This window comes from Onychomys torridus, chromosome 3 (genome assembly GCF_903995425.1).
Source record: "Onychomys torridus chromosome 3, mOncTor1.1, whole genome shotgun sequence".
In the NCBI taxonomy this organism is placed as follows: Eukaryota; Metazoa; Chordata; class Mammalia; order Rodentia; family Cricetidae; genus Onychomys; species Onychomys torridus.
Genome location: NC_050445.1, coordinates 22,784,764 through 22,807,321, shown reverse-complemented (window position 1 = coordinate 22,807,321; position 22,558 = coordinate 22,784,764). Strand labels below are relative to the sequence as shown.

The following is a 22,558-nucleotide window of genomic DNA, read 5'->3' as shown; positions in this document are numbered from 1 at the left end:
TCACATTTTAGTATAAAGAGAATTGATATTGCCTATATGTCTATGTTAATCTTTTTAAATTAATTTTTAATTAATCTATACTTTTTTTTTCAAACACATGGGATATTGGGGATATGAACACACAACCCAAAAAAAGAAACTGTGAGAGCCCAGCCTGTATACAGGCTGAGCTTGCTCAGAGAGTGCTTTATAATATACACAAGACCCTAAGTTTGATCCCCATTGCAAGACCCCACCCACCAATTATGAAAGAAGCAATGAAGATATGAAAATGTTTAACCTAGTTAGCAGTTAATGAGATGTAAATTTTGAAAAAGCATGAAAAATCAAGTCAGTCTGACGGAATGAGAAGAATGAGTGTGTTCCATGTCGGTGAAACCGTTTTTGTGTGCTGTTGGTAGGTATGTAAATTGGTACAACTTTCTGGAAAGCTATTTGGCAATATATAAAAAATGCTAAATATGACCATGCCTTTTGTCCATAGAATTTCACAATTCAATGTGTACCGTCAGGCCAGGTGTGTTGTCTCTGCCTGTAGTCTCAGCACTCAAGGCCAGCCTGGGCTACAGAGGGAATTCCAGACCAGCCTGGGCTACAGAGTGAGACTAACCTCAAAAATAAATAAGACAGAAAGGAGGGAGGGAAGGGGGAGAGAGGGAGGGAAGAGAAGTGTATCTTCAGAAAATAATAGAAAAATATTAGAAATGTAAATGCAGACGTTTGTTGAATAACTGCTTGAAGGCTGGCGAGATAACTCAGCAGGTAAAGGACTTGCCCTAAGCCTGATAACCTGAGTTCAATCCCCAAGATACGGCAAGGTAGAAGGAGAGAACTGACTCCCTCAACTTGTCCTCTGACCTTCAGACCTGTGCTATGGCACACACATATGCAACATGCACAAATACATACATAAATATTACGTTTTGTAAAAAGAAAATTTTTCACCGGGCAATGGTGGCACATGCCTTTAATCCCAGCACTCAGGAGGCAGAGCCAGGAAGATCTCTGTGAGTTTGAGGCCAGCCTGGGCTACAGAATGAGTTCCAGGACAGGTGAAAAGCTACACTGAGAAACCCTGTCTCGAAAAACCAAAAAAAAAAGATATTTTTCTTGAAGTAGTAATAACACTATAACTGACCTAAATGTCCAATAGAGAACAGACTCTTAAATACGTCTGCCCTTTGCCTGTCTTAATCACACACAAGCATGCCATTAACTGTTCAGTGGGTCTTTAAAAGTATACATGGTCCCAGCATTTAGGAGGCAGAGGCAAGCAGAACGTCATGAGTTCAAAGCCGGCCTGGTCCACACAGGGAACTGTAGGCCATTCATGAATACATAGAGAGAAACCACACACACACACACACACACACACACACACACACACACACACACACATCAATTAATTAATTAAAAAAAGATATACTGGATAATTCCACTTTAAATCTATATTTATATGAGCAGATTTTTTTTCTATAGTTAAAAACAGAAAGACTAGTAGAAGCCATGGAACTATTATCAGGGATCATCTTTGCCTCATGTGAATTACAGGTGATTTTTCTTCAACACCCCCCCCACCCCCGACACTTTTTGGTACATTCTTTCCTTTAAAACATCTTTAAGATGGGCATCAAGATCCATGCCTTTAATCCCAGCTCTTAGAAGGATCTCTGAACCAACTCGATCTACAGAGCAAGATCCAGTACAGCCGAAGTACCATAGAGAAAACTTGCCTTGAAAAACCAAAACGAATAAGTATTTTATTTTTTCCATTGACTGATTTAGTATGTGTGTTTCTGTTCATGTCACATGTGCCTGTAGGTCACAGGACAGCTTTGGGGAGTAAGTTCTCTGCTTCTACCAAGTGATCTTAGAGATCAAACACAGGCTTGCCAGCTAGCATCTTACATGCTTAGCCATCCACAGCCTCCTTGTTATTTTTTATTTAATATTTCTTCTCTGTGGACAAGTATTATACACAGACTTTTTAAAGACTTATTTTTATTTTATTTGAATATGTGTTTTACCTATGTAAAACATACATATGTATGCACACCACAAGGGACAGACACAGTCCGATAGACACCATTCACACACAGAGACACATACAGTACATACAGACACATACAAGTCATGCAACAGGCAGGCACAGAGACACATTCAGCTCATGTGACAGACACGCACAAAACATACAAAACAGACAGACACACAGGGACAGACAGAGGACAGAAGAGAGGACACGAAGTAGAGAATTCAAATCTGTTCTCTTGGTTAAATGACTCCAAGAGGAAGTGTTTTATTTCTTTCCTCAGTTCAACACTGATGCACTACTGGTGACTCAAAGTGAACCAGTAATGAGAAACATCCGAGACCAGACAGCCAGTAAGCAGCAGAGCAGAGTGGAAAAGGTAGCCTCCTTTCTCTTAGTTGATACCTTACAAGCATCAGAACTCCACAGAGTGGTTCTCAGGAAACAAGGAGAGAGGATATTCTGATTGAAGCTGAGGAAGTAATTTTGCTTTGTGTTTGTTTTCTGAGACAAGGGCTCATGGGGAAAGGAGAGACCCAGCTCCTGCAAGGTGTCCTCTCACCTCTATGCATATGCTTTGACACTAGTATGTAAGTACACACACACATACACACACACACACACACACACACACACACACACACTCACACTAAAACACACACATAAAATAAAGGCAGCCACAGTAAACATTTTGAAAATGAGAGCTACCTTACTCCCACCTCTATGCTTTTTAAAATATGCCCACGCACAAACTACTTTACAACTGAACCCTGAAAAAATACATAACCTTTATTTTATTAAAGTTCTTGTAGAAAATAGAAAATAAGGAAAGCTGTCCAATCTGTTTTATGGGATAAATTGTTTTATAATCAATTTTATTTTATTAATAAAGGCAAATAAAGACAGTACAGGAAAGATTATTGTTTAAATCATTTGTGCATACAGACACAAAATATAAATTAATTATTGGCAATTTGAATCTATATAGACATATATTAAAAATTAGTGCCAATAGTTCCAACTTCCAGGTAAGCATATACAGCATTTGAAAATGATTACTCTGTCCTCAAACAAGTAAAGAGCAGACAAACTAAAAAGGCAATAATCCTCTTCCCCATCCCTCCCTCCCTCCTTCCTGACCCCCACTGCAGACAGAAATAAATGTCTGCACATCGGAAACTTCTTTTGTTGTCATCAAGTGCCTTTTGCTTTATAGTTTTCTATTGTTCTTCAAGTAAACGCATCGTTCTTAGGGTATGGAGGCTTTTTTTTTTCTAGCTAGTAATATTTCTACTTTTAACTGGAGAGCTAGCATAAAATATCTTTCCTTTCTACTTAAGAAGAATTTTTCTGCTATTTTTATTAGTGTATATTCATAGGTTTCACTGTGACATTTTCATACATATTTACCATGTACTTTCATCATACTCTTCCCATTACCCAATTCTTCTTTTACCAATCAGAGAAGTAAAACCCCAGGGAAGCCACTACCCCCAGAATTGAAAGGAAAAGGGAATATCTAAGGACTAGCAGGTGGGGTATGTCTGCAGTTTACCACACAGACTCACAGGCCCTGGAAATCATAAAGAAATACTAGTGTTTCCCTTTTAAAAAATAACCCTTCAGCTTATACATTGGACTGAAAACCTAAGCATAAGAAGCAGAAGTAAAGGCCAGTAGAAGACAATGTAGTTGAATGTGTTTATAGCCTCATGGTGGTGGAATTTTACAAACAAGACTCAAAATCAAAACTGAGGTAAATTTACCAGCACCACTGTAGATAACAAAGTTGTCAGAGAACTAACTGACTGTATTAAGAGTAGAAAACTGAAAAGTGATTAGAATTATCAAAGCTACCTGTCAATCATAAAAAGACAGAATCACAGAGAAAAATGAGCCAAGTCCACAAATTGTCACAGAAGAAAAGTCAATGAGAAGCTTGGCTGGCCTTATGAAACCACAAACATGAAAATCAAACCTCTAATCACATATCATTTTATGTATATCAAATTGATAAACATAGAAAGTAGGGAAATGCAAAGTGTTGGTAAAGTGAGAGTCCTCAGGCTAGCTACTCTTGGTGAAGTGTCAACATGCTGTTAATTTTTTTACCTTCTGAGCATGTGTTCAGTGCCTTCCTCAGGCTGGGCAAGAGCTACATCCCCATCTCATCCATCTGTTTTGGAGATCAAGCAGAAAGACACTCCCTAGGCAAGCAGTTTTGCTCATGTGCATCCAGAACGGTCTTGCACATGCACAAGAGAGGCTGCAGAGAACCTTCACTGTGTCTTTGTGTCAGCACACTCCTGCTGGTCACTGGAAAGCAGACAAGAAAAGGGCTTAGGCAGAAGTGTGAGGGAGGGAGCTGGGTTTACAGAGAAGGAGAATGAATCTATCCCAGAAACAGAAAGCTAAGTGAAAAGGTTTGACAAAATAGTCTGCTTTGTAAAAACACGACAGACAAGCAAAGGGTCACACTACATTTCAGTGATACATGTACATCTCAGGAGACAGATGGGAGGTCATTACAGGGTATATATTACATTTAACAGAGTAAGCACTTTAAGGGAATGAAGTAAGTGAATACAAAGAGGAAACAAATCCACAAAGAAAACTACACAGGATTATAGGATAAACTGCTGAGACTAATCCTCCATGAACTGAAAAGCATAAACTTAACCCTTGACTTGGAAGTCCCTAAAGAGAGATTGATGGTTTCTAAGACTGAGTTGGGATAAGCTGGTGTGTGTGTGTGTGTGTGTGTGTGTGTGTGTGTGTGTGTGTGTGTCCATGCATGAACAGATCATGTGTGCATGTATAGCCACAGGATAACCTTAGGTAGATGTCATTCCTCAGGCACTGTCTACCTTGTTTTTTGTTTGGTGTTGTAAAAAACTAATAATAATAATAAAGTCTCTCACTGGCTGGAGCTTACTAAGTAGGCTAGTAAGCTGCCTGGCTGGAGATCCCCAGGACTAGGAGTACAAACGTGCACCACCATGCCAACCATGTCTAGCCCAGTAGGGTATGGGGACTGAACTCGTGTCCTCAAACACTTGACCGACTGAGATGTCTCCCCAGTTCCTGTTTTCATCTTTACCCATTCTCATTTTGTCCTTCCTCTTCCTCACACCCAAAGGGTTGCTGGCTCCTTCCTGGGTATCTGCAAAGTCAGAGGACATGAAGAACATTGTGGTGACCTGGCAGCCTCCGCAGAAAGCTGCCTCTGCTGTTCAGGAGCTCATAGTGGAGTGGAGGGCTCTACAGCCAGGAAACACCATCAGGTCTCCCCCACACTGGTTGCGGATCCCTCCCTACAACATGTCTGCTCTGATTTCAGGTACCTCACTGCTCACATTCCTTCTAGAGATGCACCAAGTTCCTTTTTTTTTTTTTTTTTTTTTTGGTGTGTGTGTGTGTGTGTGTGTGTGTGTGTGTGTGTGTGTGTGTGTTGGCTAGTTTTATGTCAACCTAGATAACAAGCTAGAGTTATCTGAGAAGAGGAAATCGCAACTGGGAAAATGCCTCCATAAGACTGGCCTGTAGGCAAGACTTTGTCTTAATAATTGATGTGAGAGGGCCCATCCCACAGGGGGTGGTCGCACCCCTGGGCATGTGGTTCTGGTTGCTATAAGAAAGCAGGCTGAGCAAGCTGTAGGGAGCAAGCAAATGAGCAACATTTCTTCATGGCCTCCTCTGCGTCAGATACTGCTTCAAGAATCACTCCTTGAGTCCTGTCCTGACTTCCTTGGATGGTAGAGTACAAGCTATAAAATGGAATAAGCCCTTTCCTCTCCATGTTGCCTTTGGTGTTTTATCACAGTAATAGAAACCCTAAGACATGTGGGAAGATTTTAAGAAATTTTGCCTTCAGTTACAGAGGGTTACATGGTATACTACAGTCCTAAACAGTGGGAACCTGGAGTCCATCAAGACTGCCCTATAAGCCAGATGTGGTGGTGTATGCCCTTAATCCCAGCACTTGGGAGGCAGAGGCAGGCAAATCTCTGTGAGTTCAAGGCCAGACTGGTCTATATAGTAAATTCCAGAACAGTGAGAGCTATATAGTGAGACTTTGTCTTGAAAAAACAAAGACTGTCCTTAGGACTAATTTGAGGACCAACTAACTAAAGAAGTCTTATGTTTATGGAAGAATTATGTCCCCTAGCACCATACCCAGTAAGATGAAATAATTGAACCAAATAAGTATGGCAGAAACCTAAATTAACTTGTCAATGTAAAAGATACCTTTATCTTTGTAAAGTCACTTAACTCAAACTAATTTTGTGCATTAAGTCATTATTTTAAACCCATGATACAGATAACAAAACCAGGAGATTCTCATTCCCAATCCTGCTATTTGTCATTTGAACTATCATAATTGGGATCTCTATTCCTAAGTGAGGTTTCTGTCAGGGGTTGCAATAAAGTGAGAGAAAGTATCTGAAAACATATTAAAAGGACTAGAGAACCTAATGTCATATTAAATGTAAGCTCAGCATTGTGGTTCAGTCTGGCTATACAGCCAGCCTACGCAGGTCTGAGTCATGGCTCCCTCACTAACACTTGAGATCTTAGGCAGATTTCTGCTATGCCCCTCTGATCTCATCTGAGTGGTTGTGAGGACTGACTGCATTAATATATGAAAAATGTTCTGAACAGTGCTGAGCATATTTCAAGTACTAAATACTTTACCTAACAAGTGATTATTATTAAATGTGTCAGAAATAAGAATTTGAATAGGTTTACAAGCTCCAAACATTAAACTATATTATTGTTCCACCATGAAAAGCATTCCACCTCTCCAGGGAGATAAATACAATCTGCTTAAGATAAGCTTTACTTGGAGAAAAACATATTATACAATAACATATGGGCTGGTCCTTAACTGTGTGCCTCTTCTATGGCCTGCCTACCCAGACCTTAACGGGTTACGATCTCCTTACTAACCCTTAAGAAGGAGGCCAAATAAAGTGAGCATCCAGAGAAAGAAAAGCAAGACACAGAGAATCTAGAACTTTTCACTTGGAAACCATTTAGCCCAGAGAAGATATTTTAGAAGGAATGAGGCAGCAATCCTCCTGCCTCTGACTGCTGAGGGGTGGAACTGAAGGCATGTATTCACTACTACACCCCAGAAGGAGGCATCAAATTTGAGAGCAGCTTTGTGACTTTCTTCTGGGATAGCTGGAGGCTTTGCAGTAGTACCAGTTTCCCTGGTGGGTGAGGGGAGTGGTATCACACCCACCAAATTAAATGGCATACAGACAGGAAAAGCAGTGATTCATCTGGGAGGTAATATCAAGATTCATCCCTCATGGACAATTTGAACCTTGCCTTTCTTTTGGAAATCAGATAATTCTATACAAATACCATAAGGTAGATGACAAGCATGTTCTCCATACTTAGTGAAATAAAATATTCTGAGTCACTTTTGAATTATGCATTTGAGTAAAACCAACTCAATAAAGTTGCAAAATAACTGATTATGATTGTTCTGCCACTTGGGAAATATTTAGTTTGCTATCACTTTCTGTTGAATTGAAAATTTCCCTAATTGCTACTTACCATGAACTCAAATGTTATTCCTAATGCCACTGGATCCTCACAAGCTTTTTCTGACTCTGGCTCTATGGACAGTGTCAGATGTCCTGGAATGAGTCAGAATAAACCCGATTCCTGGACTGTGGGACGGTGGAGCTAGAGACTACCAACCCATTCTGTCTGCCCACTGTATCTCAATGTCTGGAAGTTTTCCCCTGAGACCTAGGTTAGCTGTGTCCTTCTGCCACAAGCTAGTCTTGGTGTGTACAGAATGACTCTTGGGTACATTATTCATGGAGGAGTCGCCTACATTCTCCCATACCTGACTTGACACTAAATCTCTGCAGAGAAAAAAAAAAAAAAAGTCTGTAGAATAGCTTATAAACAAAGACAAGGCCTTTGCCCAAGGGTGTTGTGCATATGGGTCAGCAGTAACATGAAATGAGCTTGTAAACTGGGCCATATTGCAAAGGAAATGAGAGTCTTCCACAGGTGGGCTTCCTCCACTGAAGGTGCTAGAGGGAGGGAGTAGATACCCATAGGTGGGGGGGGGGGGAGGGGGGCAAGAAGTGTTCATACAAAATGGTCCAAAAGAATGTGTCTCCTTAAAGCCAAAATCAGTAAAAAGTTTGCTAGGAAGGCTCTGCTCTTCTTGAAAGAGAAAATGTCAATGAAGACACACAGCCATGTATCTTTCCTCCTTGACTAAGGGCAGGCAATTCACAGGGGGAAAAAAAAACCCAGCTTCTGATCAGTATAGTAGTGCCCTCACTCACATTTTGCTTTGCAAGGCTCATCAGGAACTCACAGACCACAGGGCAGTGGGTCGGTTGGCTCTTCTCAAGACATGAGACAGGAAAATGAACCAAACACTGGAAATGAGAGCCACTTGCCAGACCCTTCCAAAGGAAGTGTGATTTCATATTCTCCGTTGCCCTTCAGCATGGATTCCATGGCACTCTACAGACTAAGGTGGCAAATGTCTTCTCCACTCTCTGGTTTATGAACTCAAGTTGGCACCCACTCTCATGTGAATCTGATCTTGTCAGGCTCTCTTCCAACAATGGTTGTGTGATGATTTAATGAGCTTTCACATGTAAACACACACACACACAATTTAATCAATAATTGTGTGAGGTAAAATTCCTCTGCATCCCAAAAAGACATTAAGTCCTAGTCAATTATCAGTGTAGAGGTACCCAAGTAAGCCATCAGGCAGCACAAAGCACCTGATACTATAGTTACCTAGTGAGAATCAGTTCTCTTGTGCCTTGAAGATGTGGAGGTTAGGGGCTAGAGATAGCTCAAAAATTAAGAGCACTTCCCGCTCTCCCAAAGGAACCAGATCAGACAACTCACAACAGCCTGTAACTCTGTAACTCTAGCTCTAAGGGATCTGATGCCTTTCTGATTCTGGCTTCCTTGGACACACCAAGCCACCACCCCCGCCCCCAACACACACACACACACACACACACACACACACACACACACACACACACACACACACACACACACACCTAAAAATAAGCTGGGGTGGGTGGGGAGATTTGGAATTTGGGTTTTGGTTTTTTTTGTTTTGTTTTGTGAGACAGGGTTCTCTGTATAGCTTTGGAGCCCTTCCTGGAACTCATTCTGTAGCCCAGGCTGGCCTTGAATTCACAGAGTTCCACCTGCTTCTGCCTCCCAGAGTGTTGGGATTAAAAGTGTGCACCACCACCACCCGGAAAATTTGGGGGTTGTTTGGTTGGTTGGTTTGGTTTTTCAAGACAGGGTTTTTCTGTGTAGCCCTAGCTATACTAGAACTCGCTTTGTAGACCAGGCTGGGCTCGAACTCACAGAGACCCATCTGCCTCTACCTCCCCAGTGCTGGGATTAAAGGTGTGTGCTAGCAGGCCCAGCAAGATTTGGAATTTGAAGGGCACATCATGGGCAGTGTTATTGCGACTTTACCACCCTTCACAGGCAGTACAATAAGGACTTTGGGTAGGAAAGAGGCACTGACTTTCTCATGACTGACAAAACAACTTGCAAAGTATAGCATTTCAAAGCTAGAAAGGAGCATTAGCATTCCTGGAAATCACCTTAATATTAGAGGCTGTAAGACAACTGAGATCTAACTGAAGGGGAGCCGAGAGCAGGAACCAGGGCCTGGATTGCACTGCATACACCCCTTAGTCACAAACCAGTGTGCCATATGAAAACACTGAGGTGCTATACCTGCAAAACTCCATAGAAACAAGTGACTCATTTGTAGAATCCAATATTCTGTATGCTTGTATTTGTATGGATATGTTTAAACCCTCATTAGAGCTTCTTATAGGCCTTTATCTCTTTTTTTAAGAACAGTTACTCTGTTCTCTTAAATGAAGAAACTAGGCATAGTATTGTATGCCTGAACTCTTGGCCTAAGAAGGCTGAGGCAGGATGACTGCTGTGAATTTGAAGACAGTTTGGGCTACATAGAAAGAATTTATTACAAAAATAAATAAAGCTTGCATCATGGACATAAGATGCTGGGAAAGTCTAACTTTGGCCATCCCTTTATTCTCAGTCCAGACTGCTCTTTAATCTTCAAACTAAGGAAAACTAAAAATGACTTAGTTGCAGTATTAACATGACTTTTTCTCGTGCAGAGAACATCTGTCCTTACACCTGTTATGAAATCCGGGTGCATGCACTGTCAGAGGGCCAAGGAGGTTGCAGCTCCACCCTGGGTGACTCCAGCCACAAAGGTGAACTTTAGGATCTTTCACTCAAGCTTCTGTTAGTGGTTTGGATTTGGAGGGTGACAGAAACCTCTTGTGTCCTTTTCCCCAGCACCACTGACTGGCCCTCAGATCACTGACATCACAGAGAAAAAGGAGAGCCTTTTTATTTCCTGGTCCCATATCCCAATCCAGGAGTCAGTGGGCTGCATCCTCCATTACAGAATATACTGGAAACAACGCCACTCTACTGTGCAGCCTGAGCTCTGCGGTATGTGTGAAAACCACGTGCTGTGGGGCCTCCTGCTTAGATGTTGGAAAAGCATAGATTAGGCATGTCTCCACTCTACACAGTGCTAGCACTAAGTCAGCACTTGTGAAATGAGCTGAATTATGAAAAATAAAAGACACCTAACAGCATACATGAAAAGTTATTGAATATGTGTTACATGCTAAGCAAATTGTTAAAAATACAGAAATGAAATGAGTGGACTAGGCTCTCACAGCGCCTGCTCACAAAGACCAAACTAGGATAGCTAAGGCAAGACAAAGTAGGCCTGGACTACACAATGAGACTCTGTCTCAAAGAGATGACAAATAAAGACCAGTTTTACAACCCAAAACTCCTGATTTAGCATGAATTTTTAAACAAAAGGACTATGACACTCAAGAAAGCTCAGAATCATAATGTCATTGATGATGCTGATTGTAAAAGTAGAGCTGTCAATTTAATGAAACAAACAGTAAAGGCACTTCAGTGCTAATCATATATGTCCTTGAGGCTCAAAACATTTAGATAATTTTTAACTCTTCACATTTGTAATTACCATATTATTTTCTTCTTGGAATGGATAAAATACAGCACAATTTAGATAACTTTATGACCTATAATTGTCCTATAGCTGGAAAAGCAAACACAATTACAATAAATTCTGGCTGCAGCATTATCTCAAATGGTTTCATGAATCATTCCTTCAAGTAACTAGTCACTTGAGTTCTGATCTTCAGATCTTTGATCTAATCAGAGCTGCTTTGTTTGTTTTTTGTTGTTTCTTGGGTTGGCCTTCTCTGTTTCATAAGCAGTTGGCTTTCTTTCAGGAGCATTTGTTAGAAAGAAGGGGCATTTTCATCCCTTCATTGTAATTATTGGCTCAGAAATATAAGACTACTTGAGTGGTAAGCTCCAGAGTGTTGCCACAGGAGAGCTTTTGCCTAGGAACCTTAAGAAGAGTTGTCTTCTCTGTTGACCTCTCAGTTATGACTCTCACCATTAATTTTTACATTAGTTTTGAGAGAAAATTAAAGTTCTCAGGCTGCTCTGTGTGTATTCCTCTGGGGGGAAAATAACACACACACACAAAAACGTGCTTGGGATCTTTTTCTGTATGGACCTGTACTTTCGATGATCTTTTCACATCTGTCTCTGAGTTGATTCATTGTCAATTAACAGCTTTGTAGACTTTCTGTCATTTGCTAGCTAATCTGTCACCAGGCCTGTCGGGGGAAGACAGTTCTGAGAGGCCTCCTAAAGGCTGGCCAATCAACTGGCCTTTTCATGGGTATTTGGGATCCTTCCTGTAACATGTGCCCCAGAAATGATTTTCCTTTCGGCAAAATGTAAACCAGTGCGTATTTACAACCACAAAGATCAGTGTGGTTAGTGGTCCTTGCAGCTGTTGCTGTAGATGCTGAAAATAACCTACTGTATTTTCTCACAGGTCTGATGCATGTAGAGCCTACACAAGGGTATTTTTAAATAAGCTAAAAGGCAAGATTCACAGTCTGATTTTTTACTAGTCTAGATTAAATTCCCACTTATTCCAGTAAGCACACATTAGTGACTAAGCCCCATTCCCTATCCTCAGAGCCTTCAGTGTGCCGAGGAGCTAGAAAAGTCTAGTGGTATTTGCTCTACCCATGACCTTGGGCTATAGATGTCTCAGTGGTTAAGAGCACTGACTGGTGTTCCAGAGGGCCCAGGTTCACTTCCCAGGCATGCTGGTGTCTGATCCTGCCAGAGTTAAAAAACAAAACAAACAAAAAAAGAAACATGTGACCTTTCTCCCTCTCCTTTTAAGAGGCCACGTACAATGGCAGGAACCACCACCTCCTTCAGGCCCTACAGCCCAAGGTCATGGGCAGAGCAAATACCACTACATTACCCAGTCAAAGAGAGCAATGCAAATGCACGTGGAAGTATCAGTTCTTTGGTGAGGTGAAGATGCCCCGCCATCAGTGCACAGCCTGTTGTCAGGGTATCTGCTGGCATGGCCACATGCACTAGTACTCCAACAGCAAAAACCTCCCTTCTGCAGGACAAATGCCTCTGCCTGCCTGTTTTGGCCAACAAATTCTGAGCATCCAAGGACAAAGCTATAGCAATTCAATCACCATCTCTCCTCTACAACACAAGAGAGATGGTAAGTGTACTAAGTAAGCATGGTATTCATTGAATAACACATGGTTGAATCATTCCCAGAATCAGTGTAACTGTTCAAATCATCTTGACCTTCATAGCCACGTTCTTCCAGAGAGTTGGCAGTGATCACATCCTTCTAAATTCATCCCTTTATCACTGAACTACCTGAGTTTAAATTTTCCATCCACTGAGGCTTGACGGGACCCTTCATCTCTCCTGGGGATCACAGCCCAGAGGCAGCAGGACCAGCCTCTCTTGCTCAACTTCTCTCATGACACAACTCGACCTATTTTGCCAACAAATCTGCTGACTCTGCCACTATCACCTCCCCACATCAGCTGCTATTTTTGTTCTCCAAATAGGCATGTGCGAACCAGCCCGGCGAACCATAGAAACCCCTTCCTTTCTGTTCCAGTGTCTCATCTCGCTTCCTCAGCTCAGGACACCTCACACAGTCGGACAGCTGACTCCCTGGTGCCTGCAACAGAAGCGCTTCCTAAAAGAAAGTTGTTTTCCTCCTTTAGGAATAGGGATCCCCACACACCCCCACTTAATCATATTGCTTAAATCTGTGTAAGCAATTTCATAGCAGACCTTCGAATTTTCCACAAGATATTTTTCTCAACAGTTTGGAAAATACAAAAAAAAAAGTTGTAAAATACAGCCTATGAAATGATCTGCTCATGCCTCAACCCTTTTCAGTGGGGCAGAGGGAAGATTCCAGGGCTCCTTACTATCTACCCATAGTTAAGTAGGAACAGAAGAGTGGACCAAGTCTGTTCTTCCTGTTACATGGTGAATTCTCTGAGGTGGTGCTGTGTTCAGAGCAGGCAACACACATCTGTGACCATGCATGGGCCATTTGTGAAGTTGGGCCCGGTCCTAAGTTCCAGTCTCCACTGTTGTCCTCCGCACAGGCACAGGCTGCGGAGTGACCCAGCAGCTACTGCTACTCACATTCGAGTTTACAGATGCGGAGGATGCAACCCAGGAGACTGTACAGGGAAGGCAAATGTGATTCTCTCAAATTAGATGATGCATTAAAAATAAAAATAGCTGAGTACCTACATTGCTAATGTTCTTTACACATCCTTGTTTTCCTTTATCTTCCTTTCAGAAATTCCATACAGACACTCCCAAAATTCATACCCAATAAGCAGCCTGCAGCCTGGGGTGACATACACCCTATGGATGACAGCTCTGACTGCTGCTGGTGAAAGTCCCCAAGGAAACGAAAGGGAATTTTGTCCACAGGGTAAGAAACTAAAGACGGCCAGTCCACTGTGGACTCCAACATAGACACATTGCTACTCGACTTTTCCTTACCTCACTACTGACTTTCTTACAGGCACTTCACACTTGCTGTTAACCCGTATGCTGCTCTCCCACCACACTGTCTGCTTGAAGACTATCAACTCATTTTTCAAAATGCAGTAGAAATATTACCCCTCATCCAGGAAGCCCTGTGAGGCTTATATCCACTACTGACTACTCCTTCCACATCTGTGAGCTGGGGGAGCCCTTGCAGGGCTGGATGCCTCTTAGAATATATACAGCTGGGTCCCCAAAGTGTCCTTCTAACTGAATAGTCAAAAGTGAGTTGACTTTCTTCCTAAACCCAACTACCCAGTCACTGTGGGTTAAGGTCCAGAGGATTCACAAAAGTCAGATTTTGGAAGTATTTACTGACGACAGCATAACAAGATTTGCTAACTTTCCAGGCAAAGTCAACTGGAAAGCTTTTGTGGCATCAAGCATTTGCATTGCCATCATCACAGTGGGCCTTTTCTCAATTCGTTCCTTCCGGCAAAAGTGAGTTAAAGTTTGTTACACCTCCCAGTTTAGTGTGTGTGTGTGTGTGTGTGTGTGTGTGTGTGTGTGTGTGTTATACATGTGTATATACGGGGAAACCATGCATAGGTATGTGGAGGGCAGGGAAGATGTTGGGTGTCTTACTATTTATCCACTAAAGATAATATTGAAGTTAGAGGTAGTGAATGTTACTAGTTTTTAAATTTTGCAAACCGTATTTACATTTTGAAATAATACACACACAGAAACATGTCACATGCACAGTTGAGGTGAGCAGGCAATCTGGCTACATCCAACACCCCACTAATCACCAGGGTGACTCAGATCATCTGACTAACTAGGAAAAGGTCCCCTTCCTCCCTTGTCACTCTATGCAGTGCCTCCCAAAGGTACACACCAAGAGCCACTTTCCAAGGTAGAGGACGGTTCTTACATCAAGGGTATGTGAGTAGTTGTTTCTGTTAGAACCTCCACACAAGCTCTCAATATGCAATTGGTTGTGTGCACTCCATCAGCTTGAATCTATATAAGCTGTGTAGCACGTTCTCACTTGGGTAAAGGGCTGCTTTGGTAGCTCCACAGTTGACAGCAACAAATTTTCTATCCTGATTTGGGTGATATATAGCACTCTATTATCCTACAGCTTCTGCATGACCTTTCACCCTATGATCTCAAAGCTGTGGGAACTACAGATATTGTATTCTACAATGGGGGAAAAGGGAAAAGGCGTCAATTCTTCCCTTTTAAGGAGCTTGAAAGTTGCATACGATACTTTGTTTTATCTCAAAAGACCTAACTCCGTGAGGCAAGAGTGGCTAACATTATGGTCTTTTAGCTGCATTCACTGTCATCTCAATAAATCAAGATCCTGAATTGAGGAAAAAGGAGGAAAAAAAATATTAAATGGCAATGAACACTCTGCTCCAAAGATACACAACACAGTATTAAATGGTGGTTATATCCGGGAACAAACCATAGGTGACTTTATTTCTATGACAAGACAGATGTCTCGGTGGGTTAGGCACTTGTCACCAAGTCTGATGACAGATTGATCCCTAGAACCCACTACCAAGTTGTCCTTTGACTTCCCATGCATGATAGCACATGTGCACCCACACCAATACAAAATAATATTTAAATCTTTTTTAAAAAATTAATTTTAAAATATACTATTTTGCAGAGGAAAAATAATCAGTTCATTTTTCAACACAAAGCTTTCTTTAGATGCCAAGTAATACAATTTGGCACTCAAATACAACAAACTTGACATTCTGCCAGACGGTGCATTTTGTCTGGCAGATCTACCCAAAGATCACCAAAGCAGAGCTCTTTAGACTTTACTTTGTAAGGGGCTGGAGACATGGTTCAGCAGTTAGAAGCACCAGTTGCTCTTGTAGTGGGCTCAGGTTCATTTCCTAGCACCCACATGGTGGCTCACAACTGTCTGTTACTCTAGTTCCAGGGGATCCACTGCCCTCTTCTGGCCTCTGTGGGCACCAGCCAAACATTCACACACATAAAGAGACAAAAACAAGTAACTTTAAAAAAACACTTCGATAAAGTTTATCTCAGGAGTAAAAGAGAATTATATCCAAGCTATCACTACCCACCACTGCCACACAGCATATCTAGTCATCTAATATAGTGGTCCTCAACCTGTGAGTTAGCAACCCTTTCACAGAAGTTGCTTATCAGATATCCTGCATATCAGTTATTTACATTACAATTCGTAACAGTAGCAAAATTAGTTATGAAGTAGCGATGAAAATTATTTTATGGCTGAAGTCACCACAACATGAGGAACTATATGAAAGGGCTACAGCATTAGAAAGGTTGAGAACCCCTGATTTAACAGTTAAATCATAGCTGGCCTTTCTTCATCAAAGCTTATCAGTCTTTGAATAATACTTTATATTGGGTTTGATTTTTTTTCTTTTTTCTTTTTTTTGAGACAGGGTTCCTCTGTGTAACCACCATGGCTGTCCTAGAACTCACTCTAGACCAGACTAGCCTCAAACTCAGAGATCCACCTGCCCCTGCCTCTCAAGTGCTGCAATTAAAGCACGTGCCACGACTGCCTAACTGGTTTTGATTCTTTAAAGGCCAATAGTTTTAAAGCATGTGCACTCAATAAGCTTCTTGAATTTTTTTCTCATCACATTAGAAGACCTCCAATTTCCTCTGATCACAGTGTAATCACCATTAACAAATATTTCTCTAGAATACCCTTTTCTTGGTATTTTAAACATGATTATAACCAAAATATTACACTATTCTATATCCTATTTTAAATCTTCATTATAATGTATTACAAATTCTGTAAATATTTTCATTAGCTCACTAGCAAGATCCCCAAGCATATGAGCAAGATTTCTTTGTTCTTCTATTCCCAACATGTGCCACTGTACTGATCACATATTTTGTTTAATGTGACCTACTGGATTGACGCATGGCTAAGTAGTGAGGGACTACTAAAAATTAAGTGGAACACAAATTTTCAGTCTATTTAGCAAACTCTAAGTGGTTGTATCCTGACTTGTTGTCATAAATGCAAAGAGCTCCAGCCTTGGACAATGTTTCTTTCAGGGTTTGTATTTACTCTTTTTTGCACAAAAGAATCCTCTCTGCACTGAGAGCCTGTGAGCCTGTGCCTTTGTACACACATTTAACTAATTGCCACTGTTTCCTTATTTATAGGTTATTTGCTTTCCTTTCTACTCTCAGCCCTCAATGGTATAGCAGAACCATTCCAGATCCAGCAAACAGCACATGGGTAAAGAGGTATCCCATTGCAGAGGTAAGGTACAAAGTCACATTGCAGCTAGTACAGTGCTAGTGAATCTAAAGACATCCTCCCAGGAATAAGATGAGCTGAGTTGATAACAAGTTATCAGTTTTCTTCTGGACTCAAGAGCAGTCCATGCATGAGAACTTCTGAAGCCCATAAACATAATACCTACCAAGCTTTATGACTCCATGAGCTTTCATGCCCCTCACTTCAACTTATTTCCAAAGAAGAAAGTATGTGGTTTTGGTTGTTTTTTGTCATTTGGAATAGTACCCTGGTAATTAACTGATCTAAATTCAGACAACTGAATTTAACTTTCCCAATCTTGTTGGAGGACAGAACAGAGTAAAAGCAACCCTTAGTTTTGATTTTTATGGGAAGCCATTATGTATATAAAGAAAAGGCTTTATGGAAGAGATGGTTCAGCATACAAGTGAGAGAGCACTGGGGATAAAGAAGCAAAGGGACTTTGCCACTGTTTACGGGAGGGAGCAAGATGGGATATCTCTGGAGGACAAAAGTTGTGGCATCTGAAGAGGAAGAGAGAAAGGAAGCCACATGCCAATCTCCCCTGTTGCTGTGAGTCCTGAAAGCCTTTTTCAAGATTCTTTTGATTTACTTCCTTAAACCAGAAGCCCCGCCTCTGCCTAGAGGAACTGCTCCTAGTCACATCTGCTTTAGGAATTTACATCACTGCAGTTCAGCATCTTTACAGTTGGTTCTGGAAGAGCCTGCTGCTGTTGTTTACCATGTGTGCATCTTGGGTAACTTGCCCAACTATCTGAGTCCCAAGTGCCATCGTCTCACATTTTATTACTGAAGAGTAAGAAAGACGCCAAGTGAAGCAAATGCTTTTTACTTTTTTGTTGCAGTTTCTTTTTGAGATAGCTTTTCACTCTATGCCTCAGACTCCCAAATGCTGGGATTATAGGCATCATCTATCATGTCCATTTCTTTTCAGTTTTCATTTCTTTCCAAGAACAACCATACTCGAGACTTCTCTCTACTGAGGGATTTTTGTTTCTATTAAATTACAATAGCAAAAGTAGTGACAATGATAGATGTATATTCACCATATAATACACTATGTACCAGTCAAGTACATAATTAGGGTACATCAACATATTTATATATAACCTACACATTACTTCCTATGTAGCAGGCACTTTTAATTTCATGTATCAGCAATTTATTGGCAGCTGTAAGTCATAGTATTATCTTGACTTTTCAGATGAGGAAACTGAAGCAGAGGACCAAACAACTTGCTCAATACTAGTGATAAACAATAGATCCTAAATTCATGTCCAAGCAGGATATGAAGACATTACAACTTACAACAGACCTTCAAGCACAGCATGAGGAGTGTTTCTAGTGCCCCATACTGCAGAGCTGAACACTCACTAGGGAAGTATCCACACATTGATCCTCACTGGATGACCATAATCTATGGGAGTACACAATGAGCCACAAGGCCTTAGAAGTTGCCTTGCTGGGAAGAGTATTCAAGTACCAGGATTTGAACCAATTGAGCTTGACAATCTAAGGCTAAAACACAGTGGAAGGCAGCTTCGTGCTGGGTGAAAACACTGGCCTTCACACTGTAACCATGGACTATGACCAGGAAATAGAGGCACACAGAGAGGCTACAGGCTGGACAAAATGTCAAGTAAGATGCACAAAAGTTGAGATAGTATAGTAGCAGAAACTGGCATATAAACAGATGCTCAAAGCCACACGGCAGAAGTACATTAGTCATAACAATAAAACAACATGCATAAAGAAAAGTGAGACCTGTATGTGCTTAAAGGTTTTTAGCTCACTTACACATGGGAGGTAACAGGTACATGAATATCTGTACTGGGGAGGCTAAAGCAGGAGCAGCAATGTGAGCTATCAGGAGTCTCACAAAAAAGTCAAAGTTTGTAACAAGTGCTTAATGTAGTTTTCATGGATATGAAGGGGATGGCTTTTACAGAAGCCTGCCAAATACATAAGCCCATTATAATGGCTGCTTCTGAAGAGTTGAGAATAGGAAGCCTTTTGATTTGTATTGCATTCTTTTTGACCTCTGAATTATTACTTTGTAAAAATAGTCCATTGGGGAAAAAAAAAATTACGTAGCTTTTAGTTGCTGTAAAGATGGCCCAATGGTCAAAAGCACACACTTTTGCTTAGGAGGACCTGGGTTCAGTTACTAGCACCCAAGAGGTGGCTCACAACCACCTCTGGGGTCCAACGTCCTCTTCTGACTTCTGCAGGTACTTCACATATGTAGTACAGGACATACATGAAGGCAAAACACTCATATACACAAAATAAAATTTAAGAATAAATAGCCTTTAAGTTTTTTTTTTTGTTTATTTGTTATGTGTAGTGTTCTGTCTGCATTTATGTCTGCACACCAGAAGAGGGCAGTATATTTCATTACAGATGGCTGTGAACCACCATGTGGTTGCTGGGAACTGAACTCAGGACCTCTGGAAAAGCTGCCAGTGCTCTTAACCTCTGAGCCATCTCTCCAGGCCATAAATAGCCTATAAAAATTTAGTTGATGAAGACTTTGAGGCAAAGCCACAGCCTGGATGGTTTGACTTCTGAAGTACATAGGTAGTCTGTTTCTAAAAAACTATATAATGCACTTTGTGCCTGACTGAGGCAGAAAATAAATTAGAAATAAAGATATACCTTAAAACTCTGAAGGAAAAGGCCAAACTACACAGAGGACCAATAAATCAGTGTCCATGGTTTTCCTGAACCATAAGGTTATAAAGGAACTTTCCCTGAGGCTTTCTAGAAGCCAGCCCCAAGCAAGTGGAGAGTAGTCTGTCAATACTGTCCAAGAGAGGCAGAACAGCTCACCTAGTGAAAACACACAGCTTCTCCCATCCTGTCAACCTCTCCCACACATGGCGGCCTTGCTTTGGCACAGCTGCCATGCACATATGCACATTCCAAGACAAACATACATGCCAGGACCAGCTTGAGGATGATCAGGGGAGAACCAACTTTTAAAAGAGAACAATGGAAGACTTTCATGAAATTCTTGATATTGTCACCATTACTTTCTTGACACTTGTCATGCCCTCAAAAAGTGGCCATATCAGAGGTTAATTATCCCAAGACCCTCTTGTGCTACTTGTCACTTAATAAATGAGAAAAACAAGGCAGAGATTGGTCAAAATTTCCCAAAGACTATTAAAGCTGGGACTCATCCTCAGAATTTGCCCAGTCTTAAAGTTACGTATTCAGATCCTCCTGGGTGGTCTGAACACACTGCTAGAGTGGAGTGCAAATAGGGAACTAATGGAAATGTCAGGTGCCAAACAGATATGTTGCTGCCACTGAGAAGAAACTATGTGGAAGTAAAATGGGAAATAGTTGCAGAAAGGAGCAGACTAGGGGCTGAAAATTTTTCATATAAGCCTAGTTGTTAACAGCATGGAGCTCTATCTTGAAGAGATAGAAGCCCAGGCAAACTGTAGAACAGAATAAGATGTAAGAACTCAACTAAAGCCTGGTAAGAGAAATGTTAATCAAGTGCCAAGGACTTGAGAACTGGCAGTAAGCTTCATGGTAGAGCTGGTGACCAAAGAAATGCTGAAAAAGTTAACAGAAAAATTTAGTAATGCATTATCAAGACTAGCTAAAGGGGAAGATAAAAATCTGTTACAGAAAAGCTATTCAAATACTCTTTTAAATGCCAGTCTGACAAGAACATTGCCTTATCTGAAATCATCTAATTCCAAAGTCCAAACCCCTTAGCATGCTCTTAAAGGCCTTAATGACATGATGCACACCTTTAATCCCAGCACTCAGGAGGCAGAGATCCAGGCTAGCCAGGGCAACATAGTGATGATGCTGTCTTTAGTAAAAGTCCTTCATGAGTAGTCTCACACATTTCTAAACCCTGTTGTTTTTTGTTTTTCCAGTACTAACAAATAACAGGGCTAGGGATGTGACTCAGTAGTAAAGCACAGCACTTGCCTTATCATGTATAATCCCCTGGATTTGATTCTCAGCAATGAATGGTAGACAACAAACCAGCAGGCTCAATACACTAATTTCCCTCTACCACCTCCAACCTGGACCAGACTCTGCTCTAAGCCTTCCTGTTCTGTCTCCAGGCCTAAGCCACTAGAAAAAAGTATAGCTTGACTCAGAGTCTGAAGGTTAAGCTCATCAGTCAATCGGTCCTTGATTAGAGACTGGCAATGATGAGTAGGGCATGGATATTTGGCTCTGAAGCCTCCAAAATTTAAAGGCCCAGCTTCTCATCTGAAGCTGAGACAGGGCAGGGTGCAACATTTTGGAAACCCAAAGATACAGGTTGTCAAAGTCACCTACATACCCATTCTTTCTTCTCCCAGGACATGGACAGTCTCCTGATGGCCTGGCCCATTCCCGAAGATCCTGAACCCCTGATCATCAATGAGGTCCTTTACCAAATGACTCCAATCTTCAGACAACCCTATTGCCCCAAAAGAGGACAAGAGTTCCAAGATCACTCTACCCCCAAGGAAGATACAATATACATTGCCTCCAGTCCACAACCTACAGGAACTCTCACAGCAGACACAAGACTAGTTCATCTATACAAGGTGCTAGGAAGCAGAGAACCTGACTCAAAACTGTGCAACCTGACCAATTCCTTGACAGTCACCCCAGTGGATTACCTTCCCAGCCATGAAGGCTATTTACCCTCCAACATAGAAGACTTCTCTCCACACGAGGCTCCTTCAAGTGATTCTTTAGAACTGGAGCACCAACACATCTCTCTTTCCATTTTTGCATCAAGTTCTCTTCACCCACTCACCTTCTGTGGTGAGAGGCTGACTCTGGACCAGTTAAAGATGGGGTATGACTCTTTCATGAGTAAAGAGGCTTGATACCTAGAAAGTCAGTGTGCCCATTAGTTATAATCACAAGAGCAGCACAACACATCTAATTACCCAGTTCCTACTCCGGTGATCACCATCTTTGATAGTATCAGACCTGGCTGGCTGTAGCTTCAGGACAGTGCAGACCAGCCAGCTGTCTCCGGACTGTTAAGTTTCACCATAGGGACTTGCTGCCTTTAACACCAGTTCCCTCTGGGTCTAAAAGCTCAAGCCACAAGAACCTGGACCTTGCTGTTTTGCTTCTTTATCTAACTATGGCCTGACTCCATACCCTGTCCTATTCCAACACTGGGGAAGTCAAGTGCCACTCTAAATTATTCTTTACCAAAAGGCCAAAATGTAAGGTTCAAGACCTTTTTC

At 41.5% G+C, this 22,558-nt stretch overlaps 1 protein-coding gene across 3 annotated transcripts in view; it reads left to right on the top strand.

The window, feature by feature from the left end:
- Il12rb2 (interleukin 12 receptor subunit beta 2) overlaps nucleotides 1-22,432 on the top strand; it is a 67,579-nt gene extending 45,147 nt beyond the window's left edge. The window contains exons 9-16 of one of the 3 annotated variants that reach the window (XM_036180682.1): nucleotides 5,169-5,369; nucleotides 10,210-10,308; nucleotides 10,394-10,552; nucleotides 13,818-13,955; nucleotides 14,422-14,512; nucleotides 17,210-17,314; nucleotides 20,519-20,528; nucleotides 21,668-22,432. In XM_036180682.1, the coding sequence (XP_036036575.1) occupies nucleotides 5,169-5,369; nucleotides 10,210-10,308; nucleotides 10,394-10,552; nucleotides 13,818-13,955; nucleotides 14,422-14,512; nucleotides 17,210-17,314; nucleotides 20,519-20,528; nucleotides 21,668-22,186 (1,322 nt within the window). In that variant the 3' untranslated portion in view covers nucleotides 22,187-22,432. Of the gene's footprint in view, nucleotides 1-5,168; nucleotides 5,370-10,209; nucleotides 10,309-10,393; nucleotides 10,553-13,817; nucleotides 13,956-14,421; nucleotides 14,513-17,209; nucleotides 17,337-20,518; nucleotides 20,529-21,667 lie in introns of all 3 variants that reach the window. The other 2 variants (XM_036180681.1, XM_036180683.1) reach the window with 2 other exon arrangements.
- Nucleotides 22,433-22,558: the final 126 nt, after the last annotated feature.